This window comes from Leptodactylus fuscus, chromosome 3, assembly GCF_031893055.1.
Source record: "Leptodactylus fuscus isolate aLepFus1 chromosome 3, aLepFus1.hap2, whole genome shotgun sequence".
NCBI lineage: Eukaryota > Metazoa > Chordata > Amphibia > Anura > Leptodactylidae > Leptodactylus > Leptodactylus fuscus.
Genome location: NC_134267.1, coordinates 16,476,326 through 16,495,420, shown reverse-complemented (window position 1 = coordinate 16,495,420; position 19,095 = coordinate 16,476,326). Strand labels below are relative to the sequence as shown.

At 42.1% G+C, this 19,095-nt stretch overlaps 1 protein-coding gene across 1 annotated transcript in view; it reads left to right on the top strand.

Moving 5' to 3' along the window:
* The window catches only part of USH2A (usherin), a 514,207-nt gene that overhangs the window by 477,639 nt on the left and 17,473 nt on the right, over positions 1-19,095 (top strand). Inside the window, exons 62-64 of the mRNA XM_075267084.1 lie at positions 7,137-7,361; positions 7,522-9,035; positions 9,425-9,734. Coding sequence (XP_075123185.1) covers positions 7,137-7,361; positions 7,522-9,035; positions 9,425-9,734 — 2,049 coding nt within the window. The remainder of the gene's footprint in view (positions 1-7,136; positions 7,362-7,521; positions 9,036-9,424; positions 9,735-19,095) is intronic.

Below are 19,095 nucleotides of genomic sequence, written 5' to 3'. Positions count from 1 at the left end.
ACTGCACCAGCAGAATAGTGAGCGCAGCTCTGGAGTATAATACAGGATAAGTAATGTAATGTATGTACACAGTGACTGCACCAGCAGAATAGTGAGTGCAGCTCTGGAGTATAATACAGGATAAGTAATGTAATGTATGTACACAGTGACTGCACCAGCAGAATAGTGAGCGCAGCTCTGGAGTATAATACAGGATAAGTAATGTAATGTATGTACACAGTGACTGTACCAGCAGAATAGTGAGCACAGCTCTGGAGTATAATACAGGATAAGTAATGTAATATATGTACACAGTGACTGTAACAGCAGAATAGTGAGCGCAGCTCTGGAGTATAATACAGGATAAGTAATGTAATGTATGTACACAGTGACTGCACCAGCAGAATAGTGGGCACAGCTCTGGAGTATAATACAGGATAAGTAATGTAATGTATGTACACAGTGACTGCACCAGCAGAATAGTGAGCGCAGCTCTGGAGTATAATACAGGATAAGTAATGTAATGTATGTACACAGTGACTGCACCAGCAGAATAGTGAGTGCAGCTCTGGAGTATAATACAGGATAAGTAATGTAATGTATGTACACAGTGACTGCACCAGCAGAATAGTGAGCGCAGCTCTGGAGTATAATACAGGATAAGTAATGTAATGTATGTACACAGTGACTGTACCAGCAGAATAGTGAGCACAGCTCTGGAGTATAATACAGGATAAGTAATGTAATATATGTACACAGTGACTGTAACAGCAGAATAGTGAGCGCAGCTCTGGAGTATAATACAGGATAAGTAATGTAATGTATGTACACAGTGACTGCACCAGCAGAATAGTGAGCGCAGCTCTGAAGTATAATACAGGATAAGTAATGTAATGTATGTACACAGTGACTGCACCAGCAGAATAGTGAGCGCAGCTCTGGAGTATAATACAGGATAAGTAATGTATGTACACAGTGACTGCACCAGCAGAATAGTGAGCGCAGCTCTGGAGTATAATACAGGATAAGTAATGTAATGTATGTACACAGTGACTGTACCAGCAGAATAGTGAGCGCAGCTCTGGAGTATAATACAGGATAAGTAATGTAATGTATGTACACAGTGACTGTACCAGCAGAATAGTGAGCGCAGCTCTGGAGTATAATACAGGATAAGTAATGTAATGTATGTACACAGTGACTGTACCAGCAGAATAGTGAGCGCAGCTCTGGAGTATAATACAGGATAAGTAATGTAATGTATGTACACAGTGACTGCACCAGCAGAATAGTGAGCGCTGCTTTGAAGTATAATACAGGATAAGTAATGTAATGTATGTACACAGTGACTGTACCAGCAGAATAGTGAGAGCAGCTCTGGAGTATAATACAGGATAAGTAATGTAATGTATGTACACAGTGACTGCACCAGCAGAATAGTGAGTGCAGCTCTGGAGTATAATACAGGATAAGTAATGTAATGTATGTACACAGTGACTGCACCAGCAGAATAGTGAGCGCTGCTTTGAAGTATAATACAGGATAAGTAATGTAATGTATGTACACAGTGACTGTACCAGCAGAATAGTGAGCACAGCTCTGGAGTATAATACAGGATAAGTAATGTAATATATGTACACAGTGACTGTAACAGCAGAATAGTGAGCGCAGCTCTGGAGTATAATACAGGATAAGTAATGTAATGTATGTACACAGTGACTGCACCAGCAGAATAGTGAGCGCAGCTCTGAAGTATAATACAGGATAAGTAATGTAATGTATGTACACAGTGACTGCACCAGCAGAATAGTGAGCGCAGCTCTGGAGTATAATACAGGATAAGTAATGTATGTACACAGTGACTGCACCAGCAGAATAGTGAGCGCAGCTCTGGAGTATAATACAGGATAAGTAATGTAATGTATGTACACAGTGACTGTACCAGCAGAATAGTGAGCGCAGCTCTGGAGTATAATACAGGATAAGTAATGTAATGTATGTACACAGTGACTGTACCAGCAGAATAGTGAGCGCAGCTCTGGAGTATAATACAGGATAAGTAATGTAATGTATGTACACAGTGACTGTACCAGCAGAATAGTGAGCGCAGCTCTGGAGTATAATACAGGATAAGTAATGTAATGTATGTACACAGTGACTGTACCAGCAGAATAGTGAGCGCAGCTCTGAAGTATAATACAGGATAAGTAATGTAATGTATGTACACAGTGGCTGCACCAGCAGAATAGTGAGCGCTGCTTTGAAGTATAATACAGGATAAGTAATGTAATGTATGTACACAGTGACTGTACCAGCAGAATAGTGAGAGCAGCTCTGGAGTATAATACAGGATAAGTAATGTAATGTATGTACACAGTGACTGCACCAGCAGAATAGTGAGTGCAGCTCTGGAGTATAATACAGGATAAGTAATGTAATGTATGTACACAGTGACTGCACCAGCAGAATAGTGAGCGCTGCTTTGAAGTATAATACAGGATAAGTAATGTAATGTATGTACACAGTGACTGCACCAGCAGAATAGTGAGCGCTGCTCTGAAGTATAATACAGGCTCAGTACAGGATAAGTAATGTAATGTAATTTTCTATAGATGAGTATTCTATTTGCAGACTGTAGAATTGAGATTACTGATACTGATATTTGCTATAACTATTTAGGGAAGCACCTTCAGGGAGAAAACTTACAGTAAACTGTTAACAAAATGTATTTTCCTATAATTCTACCGGTTAATCTAGAGTTTCCTAGTTGGTTATTTCTGTTAAATTTTCAATTTAAGGTCAAGTGAAATTCTATATTATTCTGTAGATATTTGGTGATTTAGTAGATCTTCTGAATAAGGAGAGTTTTTGCTGCTTCATTTTAGTTACATGGGGGCAATAACAATGTTACAAATGTGAACATGTCCTATAAAGTGACCTGGGTTAGATCTCTATGTGATCTATGAGAATGATGAAAGCAGACGAGGAGGATTGTACTGATCCTGTAGAGAAAGTGACCTGTCCACTCCTGAGATTAAGGTGGAGACCTGTGTCTGTGAAATACAGCAAAGTGTGTATCCAGTGCAAAGTTTTATCATCTGCTTTGTCATTTGCATCATCACATTCTACATGATCTATTCTACGATTCCTACCAGTGCGATATCAAGCCTAGTCCTACCAATGGAATACGTATGGAGGCTGTAGAAGCTCGGTAAGGGGCCCATTACCATGTTAAAGGAAAGCAACAGCGCTCCCTTCTGTGCATTACAGAGGTTGCAGTCATGACTCCATTGACCACAAGTGAGAAGATTGTTAAAGCTCCCATTACAATAACAAGAACAATAGGCTCAAAATTAGTCCATGGAGCTTCTGACTTGTTATGTTGTGTCTATTACTGAGAGTTATGCAAATCAAATCTAGTTGTCCTAAAAGGCAAAAAATTTCATCTTAGAAGAAATGTTTTCATCATGGACCCAAGAGGTTAACCCAGGCCGGCAGATAGATAGGTTAAGGTCACTCAGCTGATTCAGGTGACCTATCTATCTGCAGAGTTCTAATGACAGACTCCCTTTAAGTATGACAGTTAGCTGTTAGGTCTGTTGATCATTTAATAGATGGCCATTCATGTAATACCGTACACAGGTGAGATGCAACATTTTAATAATCGGGTTCCATCGAGGGGTGATCATCACATGGGGAACATTGCAAAAAGTTGCTTGTGTTCCCTGTTCCACATCTTAATGTCGCCTTATATTATGTCCCTTTTTCTCCCAATGTCCCCTGATCCCCCACTTATAGTAATATCTCGATGTTGGAGGTATGAAGTGACATCATCAAAGCTCCTGCCCTGAAATGCAAACATCTTGTCTTTGTTCCCAGTACCTTGAGGCCTGCAAGTTTGAAAGTGGTAGAGCAGGAAGCCATAGGTCATAGGCTTCCTGCTCTACCCCAGGTTCAGGGATAATTCTGGGCACTTCTTCTCCCCACTGATGTGAACCACTGGTCAATTTAACAACTACATCAGCAAAACTGGAGAGAACTGGCCTGAGTATACATGGATGGTCTGACTCCACCAGAATAAGACACCATGCTTATTCACTAAGGCTATATTCCCACGGCCATAGCAAAAAGGCTGTGAAAAATGGATGAACGGCCTGATCTTTGGGGGATTTTTTCACAGACATTTTGCATTTATGGGGTACTCATAGATTCCTCATGGACTTGAGTCTATAACGGATCTGTGACGAACAGTCAGAAATACGACATCTCGAAAAAATACCGTAATGTGACTGTAACACAGTTAAATCAATGGGGTACATTCATTTTGCCTCGTATGCGCTCTCGAGGCAAGAAATTCAAACAATTTTTGGCTGAATTGGATTTTTGCACCTAGAATTTGCAACTGTTTCTATTTTGCGGCACCCTCACCACTTTCCCAAAATGATGGAGCAGCGAGGGGTTGCATAAATCCCGAACATCCCCTTTAAGAAACCATGCAATGTCTACAATAAAGCCTGTCTTAATTTTCTCATTTTTGACCCAAGTTTTTATTTCTACTTCTAAATGTTACCAGTACTTTGTCCCTCTTCATTACACAACTGAAGCGTATTGTTGTCTTAGGTTTACGGGGGGGGGAAAAAAAACGTTAAAAATTCCAATTTTTTTTTTTTTTTAAGATTAGAAGCCATAAATGTTTATTAAAAGAATCTATAATGAAATCAGTTTTGTTGTGTTTTAATGGCTGCCTTGAGTGTGTTAGATAAGTGAGCGAGGGTTGTTAATCATTAAGTACTCGGGTTGCAAAAAGTATTTGATAGTATTGCCACCTAGGGGCCGAACGCAACTCTCCACCCTGGAATAAAACGTAATTGAACAGGTGCTGCTATTGACAATATGCATATGTTTTTGCTTTATTGCCCACATGCTAACCATGTTTCTTCTGCTAAAAGATACTTCTAAACTCTCCCCAGGCAACCGGCGGCTTTATATATAATCTGTTAGAGGTGATTACTATTTGCATTGCAGACAAGGCCTCCCGGTCGCTTCCTCGGTTCCTCCGTAGACCTGGACAGACCCCCTTCTATATGTTTTGTACATTATTCATCTTCCATGTGTTTGTCCAGTTTCCACGGTAAACAAACCATTTATCATACGCCGCCGTTCCCTCCGCCGTGCGCAGAATACACTTTTTTAATTTTTGATGAAGCGACTAATCATATTACCAGGGAAGATTAAGATGTCTGCAAAAAAGTGGAGCGATTCCTAAGTGGCGCACTGTAGGCGATGCGAGAGTTCAATTTCTTGCTATTTGTAGAACCATAATTGTGTCTGTTGTCCCCTGCGGTGACCTTGTCTCACAGTTATCGCTTGTACGAGACTATGGCCGGAGTTATTGAGGAATGGGCGGGATAGCTTTGGATTCAGAAATAAGTGATGTCCCTAGATGACGTATCCTATTCATTGTAGAAATCATTAAAAAGGAACACATTTGGCCATTTATGTGACGTGTGGGGAATCGCTCAGGTAGATGATCAGTTGTGGTGCAGGAAGCAGGGACACAGACACTGGCTTGCACTTAAGTTCAGTAGTTATTCACTTCTGGTGCATAAACTGCCTTTGCAGAGGCACATACAAACAACACAAAAACCTTCTTGGCTGAGAACTAACTAAACTTAAGAAACTTTTCACCTGACTATACAGGAGCCTGGCTACCAGACTCCCACCTTGGCAACAGCAACGGGTGGCACAGTACCTGCTTTGTAGGTTCAGTCTGGACAGGTCAGCTAGTCTTCACACACAGACTAATATCAGGCCTTGATTTCACAGCTGACCTCCCTGGTGTGGGTCTTTACCAAACACTCTGGCTGGAACATACCTGTCTTCCCAGACCACACCCTTCACTCTCTCACAGAAGTTAAAAAAAAAAAATATCCAGTGAAGAACTGTAGCAATGACTTACATAGTATAGCACCACCTAGTGTTCAGAGTGTATAGCAATGTGTATGTCCACCTGAGTACTTTAGGACACACATGCTCGGTCACTAATGATGAGCAAACTGCACAAGGTTTTGTGAAAATTTGTGAGATGGTATGATATTCCACTTTCCTCACCTCTCCATAGTCTGATGCGCAGTCTGGTCCTCTCTCATATTTTTTCTGGCCTCTTCCAACCTCCTGGGTGATGTCACTCCGTGGTTACGTGGGATGCACCAAAAGTCATGACATCATCATACCCCATATGACCAAAGAGACCACACCCAGAATGTGAGAAGATGATGCAAGAAGGGACTGGGTGGCACATCAGAACTCTCACATTCCCCCTTCATAGCCTATTGATCCCCTCTATAGGTTCACTAACTACATTTGCAGTTAGGGGGTTCATTTCCTCCTTTCTGACAGTGGAAGGCTGTGTATCATGAATCCTAAATTTATGATGCACAGACTGACAGCCATCAAAAGAAATCAGAAAGGAGCTCTAAGAAGTTTATCCAGCTCTAGTGTGGTGAGGGTGACCTGTGGGCCCCCCATGGCTTTTGGACCTGGTCACAACTGCAACCACTGTGGGCCCTATAGGAATAGTTTTCTGCCCTGCCTGTCAGGAGAAGAGCAGAGACTCTGCAGTAACATGGCAAGAAGAAGTGGAATGTGTGTATTCCCTCACATCTTCTTTCAGCATTAGAGATGAGCGAACACTGTTCGGATCAGCCGATCCGAACAGCACGCTCCCATAGAAATGAATGGAAGCACCTGCGACACCGGCCGGCCGCCGGCAAAGTCAGCGTCACAGGTGCTTCCATTCATTTCTATGGGAGCGTGCTGTTCGGATCGGCTGATCCAAACAGTGTTCGCTCATCTCTACTAAGCATGTCCAGATATGTGTGTTATAAGATGACCAGCTTTTCAAGACAATACTACTTCATGATATTGTATCCCAGCTCAACCCCCCGCCCCCCCGAACCTTCTGCTGATCTGGTTTATGGTTTTATTAGAATATTTACCATTTTCTACCTTTTGGTGCTTCCTACCGTCATGACTGATGACCCTTTCATTTTGCATTTACCAAGACGCTTCATTTTTGTAACCTCATTGAGAAGTCACTATTGAGAATGAATGTATCATCAGGCTGATCCTATAGGCTGTGTTTGTCTTTGTTTCAGGGATCGACTTATGAGGCCAAAGTGTTTGGATTACGTCCATTTGCAACATACCATATTTGTATCAAGGCCTCCAATAGTGCCGGGACTGTGGCCAGTTTTTGGATTTCCATAAAGACGTTGGAGGCTTCACCAAGTGCCCTTAACTTCTCTGTAGACAAGACAGAAAATGGCAGAGCGTTGCTCCTCAAATGGTCTCCACCAATGAGACCAAATGGAGTATTGACGGTAAAGTATTACTTGTGTAGAGTTACAATGGTTCCCTGTCCTATAGATACAAAGTATTGTATGCTCAAACTTATCTCAGACTTGACATGGACTTTGACACCCAACCTGCGTTGTGACCATGAGATAATTTGCCGATCCATGTTTCTTTTGTGTTTTCCAGATGTATAATGTATATAGTGATGGCAACCTTGAATACAGTGGCCTCTCCCAACAATTTTTGCTCCGTCGACTCGATCCCTTTACAGTCTATACATTGGTATTGGAAGCTTGTACAGCAGCCGGCTGCACCCAGACTTTCCCTCATCGTGTCCAGACAGATGAAGCTTCTCCGATATCTCAGCTGCCACCACACATTAAACCACTTAATGCGACCCACATCCAATTAACATGGTCACCCCCGGTTCATCCAAATGGAAAGATTATACAATATGATATCATTAAAAGGTCCATACAGGAATTTTCCATGGGGAACCGGAAGAACTTGGCTGAAAGTGTTGTTCTTAAAGAGTTGAACATCGAGCCTGGGCCATTTACCTATACGGATGGAGGGCTAAAACCTTGGACAGGTTATGAGTATAAAGTTCGGGCATGGAATTCTGTTGGGTATACAGATAGTACATGGGCGGTTGGTCAGACCAGTCAAGCACCGCCCACTTTTATCCTTCCACCCAAGTTATTCTATAATATTCAAAATCCCAACCATATCCTTATCCAATGGACCAAGCCAGAAGAAGACAATGGGAAGATATTGTATTACAAGTTGCAGAAGAATAACATCACCTTACCCTTTAACTTCGACTTTGCAACTCTAAATTATACAGATGAAGATTTGCTTCCATATTCAGAGTACACTTACTCCATTGTAGCCTGCACATTAGGAGGTTGTACCATCAGTGACCCAACACACATAAGAACTTTGGAAGGTCCGCCAAGTGATCTAAATCCCCCCACAGCTGAGGCCCTTAGTGCAACAGAAGTCAACGTCTCTTGGTGTCCACCATCAATTCAGAACGGGGAAATCACTAAATATATTGTCAAAATTGATAATGAAACTTATTTTGCTGCAACAAGATTATCCATGGTCCTGGCCAATCTTCAGCCTTTCACAGTCTATAATGTTAGTCTGATGGCTTGCACCAATGGTGGCTGTACGAATAGCTCGAACACATTATTCAAGACGAAGGAAGCTCGTCCATCATACATGAAGGAACCAAGTTTTGTGGTTACAAGTCCACAGTCCATCCAAATCTCATGGCAAAGCCCTGTAAAACCTAATGGGGAAATCATAAATTATGAGCTTCGTAGAGATGGTCAAGTGATTTATACAGGTTTGGATATTCACTATCATGACTTTGGGTTGGAACCAGGAACGGAATATACTTACACCATACAGGCCAGCAATAGCCAAGGGAGTTGTGTAAGCCCACCTGTGAATATTAAGACCCAACCGTCCTCACCGTCTGGTATGGAACCACCAAGACTTCATGCAAGGAGTGCCCATGAGATGTTGATTACTTGGAGGGCACCTCTGAAGGCTAATGGACCCATACACAATTATACTCTTCATGTACATCACCCGGCTGAGATGAAGGACTTGCAATATACATTCAACAGCTCTTATACTTTTCTGAATGACCAATCCTATATAATAAAGGACCTGAAGCCATATTCTCAGTAAGTTCAAACATGTTGTTGATGGACATCATGTTCTACCAGATAGTGTCCATATAGGGCTTAAAGCAGGAACCCCATCTCATAAATTCAGATTGTTGTGGTTGTGCCCCCACTGATCAGCGCTGCATCCTCTTCACTTTTCTATCATGCACAAAGGTCCTCTTGGCCAACTGGTCACAGGGGCGTCCAGTGGGCCCCATTCACTTGAATAGAGATATGCCTAGTCCCCTAGCTAGTTGCCACTGTGCAAGCTGTGAAAAATTGGATCAGTCCTATTGTACAGTGCTCTCAAAGCTAGCCAGACCCACATGAGTTGACAACAGTATCATAAATGGTCTAGTTTCAGATTGGCGTCCAAAAATTTTCATGTCATGTCTTCTGTGTTCCAGATATGAAGCGAGGGTTGAAGCCTGCACATTGCTGGGATGTGCTGTAAGTGAGTGGATGACTGCTCAAACCCTGGAGGCTCCCCCAAAATCACAGCCTGCCCCACTCATCGATGTCCAGAAAAACACCCAAGCTCCATTACTGGCTTGGAATGGCCCCCAACAACCAAATGGCAAAATCATCAGATATGATGTGTATCGCAGGAGGATCAATGACGCTCAAGAAAAGTTGACCACAGAGTTGGTCTTCAATGGGTCTTCATTGTCATTCCAGGATGTGGATTTGCTGCCATATACAGAGTATGAGTATCAGGTAGGATGTCCATGCTTGGAGCTGTTGAAGGCACCTTTACTATGACTATACCCGATTATATGGTCACAATGTATCACGTATAAATTCATATTTCCACTGACTTTTACAATCTAAGGGTGCATGCACACTACGTAACGCCGGGCGTGTATGAGAGACGTACACGCCGGCGTTACAGCAGGGCTGCCGAACACTTCCCATTCACTTCAATGGGAGCGCTCGTAAACGCCGCTGTTACGAGCGCTCCCATTGAAGTGAATGGGAAGTGTTCGGCAGTCTGCTGTAATGCCGGCGTGTACGGCTCTCATACACGCCCGGCGTTACGTAGTGTGCATGCACCCTAAGTTCTAAATCCGTCTATTCTTCGAAAAACATACCATCTGGCTGAAACCAACAGACACGCAGAGATTGCCCTTGGTTGGTTTCAAACCCAAGGTCCCAATGCAACAGTGATCATCACTGAGCCGCCAAGTTGATATAGGTGAAACATGAGAGATGCTAAGCAAAATTTTTAAGTAGAGTAGCAGGAAAATCCAGTTTGGGGTGTTTTTGACCCACAAACAAAAAACACCCCTCTTGTACAGCAAAGACATGAAGCGTTTGTGGTCTCTGCACCACTCAAAAGAGAACTAGAGCCATCAAGAAGGATGGAAATTGAGGAGCCACGTTCTTGACATGGGTGTGGATCCCACCCTGCCGATATCTGTTGGCGTTTCCTATGGGTACGCCATAAATATGTATAATAAAAATACCACTTTAAGTTTCAAACAGCTTTTCCTAATGCCCCAACTATTGCCAGAATGCCCTGAACCCCGTGTCTCCTATTCAGGAGGTTGAATGGAGTGTTGGTCAAACATGAGACTGTGCTATACTCAGCTGTGTCCATTGGGCTCATAGACTTTGAATGGACTGGTAGGGCACCCGCTTAACCACTGGCCCTTCCTTACTGCAGCCATACAGCAAGAAGTTGGGTAGCGTTTCGGGCCCATGTTTTAGTATTTAAGGGGGTACCAGTTGAGGACTTCTCACCACTTCCACCAAATCCAACTCTTTGAATCCTTCAATAAGTGGTTCTGACTAGAGATGGACGAACCTCATTTATTTGTTTAGTTTTGGGTTCTGTTTTGCAGGTTTGGGTTTAAAATTTGTTTCGGGTACAAACCACACCTTAAATTGGCGGAGGCTCCCAGGTTCTGGGCCGAAAAATGGGCAGCCACGACCGAATGCCAGTGCACTCAACTGGCATCCAGTCGCGCGCTCCGCTTCGGATTAGGCCCAATGAATGGACCTAGTCAGGAGGAGGGAGTGTCTTCAGGCCAAATCGCGAGGCGAAACGGCCTGAAGAATGAGCACCTCGCTTCCTTTTCCTTGTGCCGGCTCCCGGAAAAAACACCTGAACGTCTCAGATTGATTTCAATGGGAGCCGTCTTTTTGGTCAGGATTTTGAGGCAAATATGGCCTCAAAATCCTAACCAGAAATCTCCGTGTGAACTTACCCTTAGTTCCAGCACAATTATACTGTCTACTGTCAAGTTGGTGGTCCCTGTCTATCTTGTCCAGCCTGGAATCGCCCAAATGATAGCAGACAGCCTAATTAACATACTAGGGGGGGTTGAACCAATTGTTCAGGAATGGTGGGGCTAGAGATAAAATGCTACCACTGCCAGAATAAGTGGAACGGATCCTAAAGTGTTGGAGTTGATGGCATTGGTGGAAGGTCCATTTTGGTGAGCCCAATGTATGTCTTCATGGGTTCTCTTCTGGGGGGGCCAGTCCAACCCGAACATGTACCAGATATCTCAATAATTTAGCAAATTCCCATCTAATACGTGAAAGATTTCTCTCCCCTTTTCGGAACGTTCTCCTGTTTATCCATCTCGGCAGCGCGCACAGACGTCCGTGAAGCCGCCTATTAGAAGCCGCAGGCATGAAATATAAAACAGGTCTGTTGAGTAGGCGTCGGGGAGAGGGCTATGGGGCAGCTATTTATTCACTGTGGATGAATTGATATGATTTTCTTGATTGTGTATTTTTATTTATGAGGCATAATTTATGAGCGGTGAAAAGCAAACTAAGATGAGTGATGACTGGAAGGAGCGGGGGAGATAAATCACCGGCCGCTGAAGAACTGCTGATTTTGATCGAATCTATTGAATCAGCTGTTGCCCTTAGCTATTAAAGATATTGGAAAGACCTTTTAATATCTCCTTATCGCTCTCGTGGGGAAACCATAACTATTTCATTACACACCCATAGGAAACAGATTATTAAATGCCTCGCCTTCAGTGCTTTGTTTTCTACCATTTATAATGGTTTTCCAAGGTTTTTTCTGCTGCTCACGTGTTTTACAGTGACGGAGACTTAAAGGGATTCTCCTGTGAACGTAACCAGATACCAATCTGTATCCTTGTACTGTGACATCACTGTGTGTATTATCCTGTACTGTGACATCACTGTGTGTATTATCTCTGTACTGTGACATCACTGTGTGTATTATCCCTGTACTGTGACATCACTGTGTGTATTATCTCTGTACTGTGACATCACTGTGTGTATTATCTCTGTACTGTGACATCACTGTGTGTATTATCCCTGTACTGTGACATCACTGTGTGTATTATCCTGTACTGTGACATGACTGTGTGTATTATCCTGTAATGTGACATCACTGTGTGTATTATCCTGTACTGTGACATCACTGTGTGTATTATCTCTGTACTGTGACACCACTGTGTGTATTATCTCTGTACTGTGACATCACTGTGTGTATTATCCCTGTACTGTGACATCACTGTGTGTATTATCCTGTACTGTGACATCACTGTGTGTATTATCTCTGTACTGTGACATCACTGTGTGTATTATCCTGTACTGTGACATCACTGTGTGAATTATCCCTGTACTGTGACATCACTGTGTGTATTATCCTGTACTGTGACATCACTGTGTGTATTATCCCTGTACTGTGACATCACTGTGTGTATTATCCTGTACTGTAACATCACTGTGTGTATTATCTCTGTACTGTGACATCACTGTGTGTATTATCCTGTACTGTGACATCACTGTGTGTATTATCCTGTACTGTGACATCACTGTGTGTATTATCTCTGTACTGTGACATCACTGTGTGTATTATCCCTGTACTGTGACATCACTGTGTGTATTATCCTGTACTGTGACATCACTGTGTGTATTATCCTGTACTGTGACATCACTGTGTGTATTATCCTGTACTGTGACATCACTGTGTGTATTATCTCTGTACTGTGACACCACTGTGTGTATTATCTCTGTACTGTGACATCACTGTGTGTATTATCCCTGTACTGTGACATCACTGTGTGTATTATCCCTGTACTGTGACATCACTGTGTGAATTATCCCTGTACTGTGACATCACTGTGTGTATTATCCTGTACTGTGACATCACTGTGTGTATTATCCTGTACTGTGACATCACTGTGTGTATTATCCCTGTACTGTGACATCACTGTGTGTATTATCCTGTACTGTAACATCACTGTGTGTATTATCTCTGTACTGTGACATCACTGTGTGTATTATCCTGTACTGTGACATCACTGTGTGTATTATCCTGTACTGTGACATCACTGTGTGTATTATCTCTGTACTGTGACATCACTGTGTGTATTATCCCTGTACTGTGACATCACTGTGTGTATTATCCTGTACTGTGACATCACTGTGTGTATTATCCTGTACTGTGACATCACTGTGTGTATTATCCCTGTACTGTGACATCACTGTGTGTATTATCCTGTACTGTGACATCACTGTGTGTATTATCCTGTACTGTGACATCACTGTGTGTATTATCTCTGTACTGTGACATCACTGTGTGTATTATCCTGTACTGTGACATCACTGTGTGTATTATCTCTGTACTGTGACATCACTGTGTGAATTATCCCTGTACTGTGACATCACTGTGTGTATTATCCCTGTACTGTGACATCACTGTGTGAATTATCCCTGTACTGTGACATCACTGTGTGTATTATCTCTGTACTGTGACATCACTGTGTGTATTATCCCTGTACTGTGACATCACTGTGTGTATTATCTCTGTACTGTGACATCACTGTGTGTATTATCCCTGTACTGTGACATCACTGTGTGAATTATCCCTGTACTGTGACATCACTGTGTGTATTATCCCTGTACTGTGACATCACTGTGTGTATTATCCTCTACTGTGACATCACTGTGTGTATTATCCCTGTACTGTGACATCACTGTGTGTATTATCTCTGTACTGTGACATCACTGTGTGTATTATCCCTGTACTGTGACATCACTGTGTGTATTATCCTGTACTGTGACATCACTGTGTGTATTATCCCTGTACTGTGACATCACTGTGTGTATTATCTCTGTACTGTGACATCACTGTGTGTATTATCCCTGTACTGTGACATCACTGTGTGTATTATCCGTGTACTGTGACATCACTGTGTGTATTATCCTGTACTGTGACATCACTGTGTGTATTATCCCTGTACTGTGACATCACTGTGTGTATTATCTCTGTACTGTGACGTCACTGTGTGTATTATCTCTGTACTGTGACGTCACTGTGTGTATTATCCCTGTACTGTGACGTCACTGTGTGTATTATCTCTGTACTGTGACGTCACTGTGTGTATTATCTCTGTACTGTGACATCACTGTGTGTATTATCTCTGTACTGTGACATCACTGTGTGTATTATCCCTGTACTGTGACATCACTGTGTGAATTATCCCTGTACTGTGACATCACTGTGTGTATTATCCTCTACTGTGACATCACTGTGTGAATTATCCCTGTACTGTGATATCACTGTGTGTATTATCTCTGTACTGTGACATCACTGTGTGTATTATCTCTGTACTGTGACATCACTGTGTGTATTATCCCTGTACTGTGACATCACTGTGTGTATTATCTCTGTACTGTGACATCACTGTGTGTATTATCCCTGTACTGTGACATCACTGTGTGTATTATCCCTGTACTGTGACATCACTGTGTGTATTATCCCTGTACTGTGACATCACTGTGTGTATTATCCTGTACTGTGACATCACTGTGTGTATTATCCTGTACTGTGACATCACTGTGTGTATTATCCTGTACTGTGACATCACTGTGTGTATTATCCTGTACTGTGACATCACTGTGTGTATTATCTCTGTACTGTGACATCACTGTGTGTATTATCCCTGTACTGTGACATCACTGTGTGTATTATCTCTGTACTGTGACATCACTGTGTGTATTATCCCTGTACTGTGACATCACTGTGTGTATTATCCTGTACTGTGACATCACTGTGTGTATTATCTCTGTACTGTGACATCACTGTGTGTATTATCTCTGTACTGTGACATCACTGTGTGTATTATCCTGTACTGTGACATCACTGTGTGTATTATCTCTGTACTGTGACATCACTGTGTGTATTATCCTGTACTGTGACATCACTGTGTGTATTATACCTGTACTGTGACATCACTGTGTGTATTATCCCTGTACTGTGACATCACTGTGTGTATTATCTCTGTACTGTGACATCACTGTGTGTATTATCCTGTACTGTGACATCACTGTGTGTATTATCCTGTACTGTGACATCACTGTGTGTATTATCCCTGTACTGTGACATCACTGTGTGTATTATCCTGTACTGTGACATCACTGTGTGTATTATCTCTGTACTGTGACACCACTGTGTGTATTATCTCTGTACTGTGACATCACTGTGTGTATTATCCCTGTACTGTGACATCACTGTGTGTATTATCCCTGTACTGTGACATCACTGTGTGTATTATCTCTGTACTGTGACATCACTGTGTGTATTATCCTGTACTGTGACATCACTGTGTGTATTATCCCTGTACTGTGACATCACTGTGTGTATTATCTCTGTACTGTGACATCACTGTGTGTATTATCCCTGTACTGTGACATCACTGTGTGTATTATCTCTGTACTGTGACATCACTGTGTGTATTATCCCTGTACTGTGACATCACTGTGTGTATTATCCCTGTACTGTGACATCACTGTGTGTATTATCCCTGTACTGTGACATCACTGTGTGTATTATCCTGTACTGTGACATCACTGTGTTTATTATCCTGTACTGTGACATCACTATGTGTATTATCCTGTACTGTGACATCACTGTGTGTATTATCCTGTACTGTGACATCACTGTGTGTATTATCTCTGTACTGTGACATCACTGTGTGTATTATCCCTGTACTGTGACATCACTGTGTGTATTATCTCTGTACTGTGACATCACTGTGTGTATTATCCCTGTACTGTGACATCACTGTGTGTATTATCCTGTACTGTGACATCACTGTGTGTATTATCTCTGTACTGTGACATCACTGTGTGTATTATCTCTGTACTGTGACATCACTGTGTGTATTATCCTGTACTGTGACATCACTGTGTGTATTATCTCTGTACTGTGACATCACTGTGTGTATTATCCTGTACTGTGACATCACTGTGTGTATTATACCTGTACTGTGACATCACTGTGTGTATTATCCCTGTACTGTGACATCACTGTGTGTATTATCTCTGTACTGTGACATCACTGTGTGTATTATCCTGTACTGTGACATCACTGTGTGTATTATCCTGTACTGTGACATCACTGTGTGTATTATCCCTGTACTGTGACATCACTGTGTGTATTATCTCTGTACTGTGACATCACTGTGTGTATTATTTCTGTACTGTGACATCACTGTGTGTATTATCTCTGTACTGTGACATCACTGTGTGTATTATCCTGTACTGTGACATCACTGTGTGTATTATCCTGTACTGTGACATCACTGTGTGTATTATCCCTGTACTGTGACATCACTGTGTGTATTATCTCTGTACTGTGACATCACTGTGTGTATTATTTCTGTACTGTGACATCACTGTGTGTATTATCCCTGTACTGTGACATCACTGTGTGTATTATCTCTGTACTGTGACATCACTGTGTGTATTATCTCTGTACTGTGACATCACTGTGTGTATTATCCTGTACTGTGACATCACTGTGTGTATTATCCCTGTACTGTGACATCACTGTATTATCTCTGTACTGTGACATCACTGTGTGTACTATCTCTGTACTGTGACATCACTGTGTGTATTATCCCTGTACTGTGACATCACTGTGTGTATTATCTCTGTACTGTGACATCACTGTGTGTATTATCCTGTACTGTGACATCACTGTGTGTATTATCCTGTACTGTGACATCACTGTGTGTATTATCTCTGTACTGTGACATCACTGTGTGTATTATCCTTGTACTGTGACATCACTGTGTGTATTATCCCTGTACTGTGACATCACTGTGTGTATTATCTCTGTACTGTGACATCACTGTGTGTATTATCCCTGTACTGTGACATCACTGTGTGTATTATCCCTGTACTGTGACATCACTGTGTGTATTATCTCTGTACTGTGACATCACTGTGTGTATTATCCCTGTACTGTGACATCACTGTGTGTATTATCCCTGTACTGTGACATCACTGTGTGTATTATCTCTGTACTGTGACATCACTGTGTGTATTATCCCTGTACTGTGACATCACTGTGTGTATTATCCCTGTACTGTGACATCACTGTGTGTATTATCTCTGTACTGTGACATCACTGTGTGTATTATCCCTGTACTGTGACATCACTGTGTGTATTATCCCTGTACTGTGACATCACTATGTGTATTATCCTGTACTGTGACATCACTGTGTGTATTATCCTGTACTGTGACATCACTGTGTGTATTTCATGGCAGATCCACATACCAATCTGTATATAAGACTTGTAGATCTTGTCTCAGATTTCCTTGTGGTATAATTCTATGGTGTATGTGAATCCTCCTAAATAGTGGACATTTTCCTGTACATTAGGTGTAGTATATATCCACATCACACAGGGGCCACACGGTCGCTCAGTGGTTAGCACTGCAGCCTTGCAGCGCTGGAGTCCTGATGTTCAAATCCTGCCAAGGGCAAAAAACCATCTGCAAGGAGTTTGTACGTTTTCCCCGTCTTTGCATGGATTTCCATCCCATATTCCAAAGACATACTGATAAGGGGAAAAAAGTACATTGTGCGCTCTATGTGTTGCTCACAATCTACATAAAAGTAAATAATATCCGCAGCGCTCTCTGACATCTATGGGGCCCTAGGATCTCTGTATATACCTCTGTAGCACTGGGGCGGCAGTCTGTGATATGGCAGTGCTGTATATGTTATATCTTCACTTCTCTAATAATAGGCTAACACAAAGTAACCCAAAAATTAGGAATAAAACCAAACCCCATTCCAGCTGCTGTAAGAACTACAGACACACAAAAGCTTAGTAAGGAATATGCCTCGGAAAATCGCTTAGGCAGTCATTTGGTATTGCCATTTAGATCAGTCTTCCTGATTGATCACTGTGTAATTGGCCATTATTGAGCCTAATTTAACCCTATAAACCTTCCCATCCATATACTCCGTCTATTGCAAATGACATCCTACAAAGAACTCGCTCATGTAAATCCTGACCCCGTCTGACCTTTTGCAATATTCGTGTTTAATTATACAAATGATTTTTGATAAATAAGATTACCCCTCCTCCCATATGTTTATTCCCTCCTTGATGAAAAACCAAATTTAATTTTCATGCAGATTTGGTGGAAATCTGCTTAATAAGTGCTGAGTTTTATTAAGTCCGCAAATCGCTCGCTTACCATTGGTAGGTTAATGCAGACAATTACGGGATATCTCCTGTACTCTGTCTCTGGTCGTCAGACTACCTGCAATATATAGGTACGATATAATGCTGTGTAATACGTGAAAACGTGAAAATCTGACATCAGGGGGGTGCAGAAGAGTGTCTGGGCCCAAATGGGAAATCTGTAACAGGTCCCCATTATCTGCCATCATGTTAAATGGATCCTATCATTTAAACTCAATTTTTTCTGCCTATCAGGTAGGAATAGCCTTAAGAAAGGCTATTCTTCTCCTACCTTTAGATGTCTTCTCCGTGCCGCCGTTCAATATATAATCCGGTTTTCGCTGGTATGCAAATGAGTTCTCTCGCAGCACTGGGGGCGTCCCCAATGCTGCAAGAGAACTCTCCAGTACCGCCTCCATCTTCTTTAGGAACGGGTCTTCTTTGCATCTTTTTCAAACTTTTAGGCCTAGGGCAAAGCCAACAGCGTATGCCTTCCGGACGCTTACAATACTGTGCAGGCATGCGCAGTCGGCTTTGCTCTAAGCCCGAGGACTAAAAGTTTGAAGCCAACCCCTGGAAGAAGACCCGTTCCTG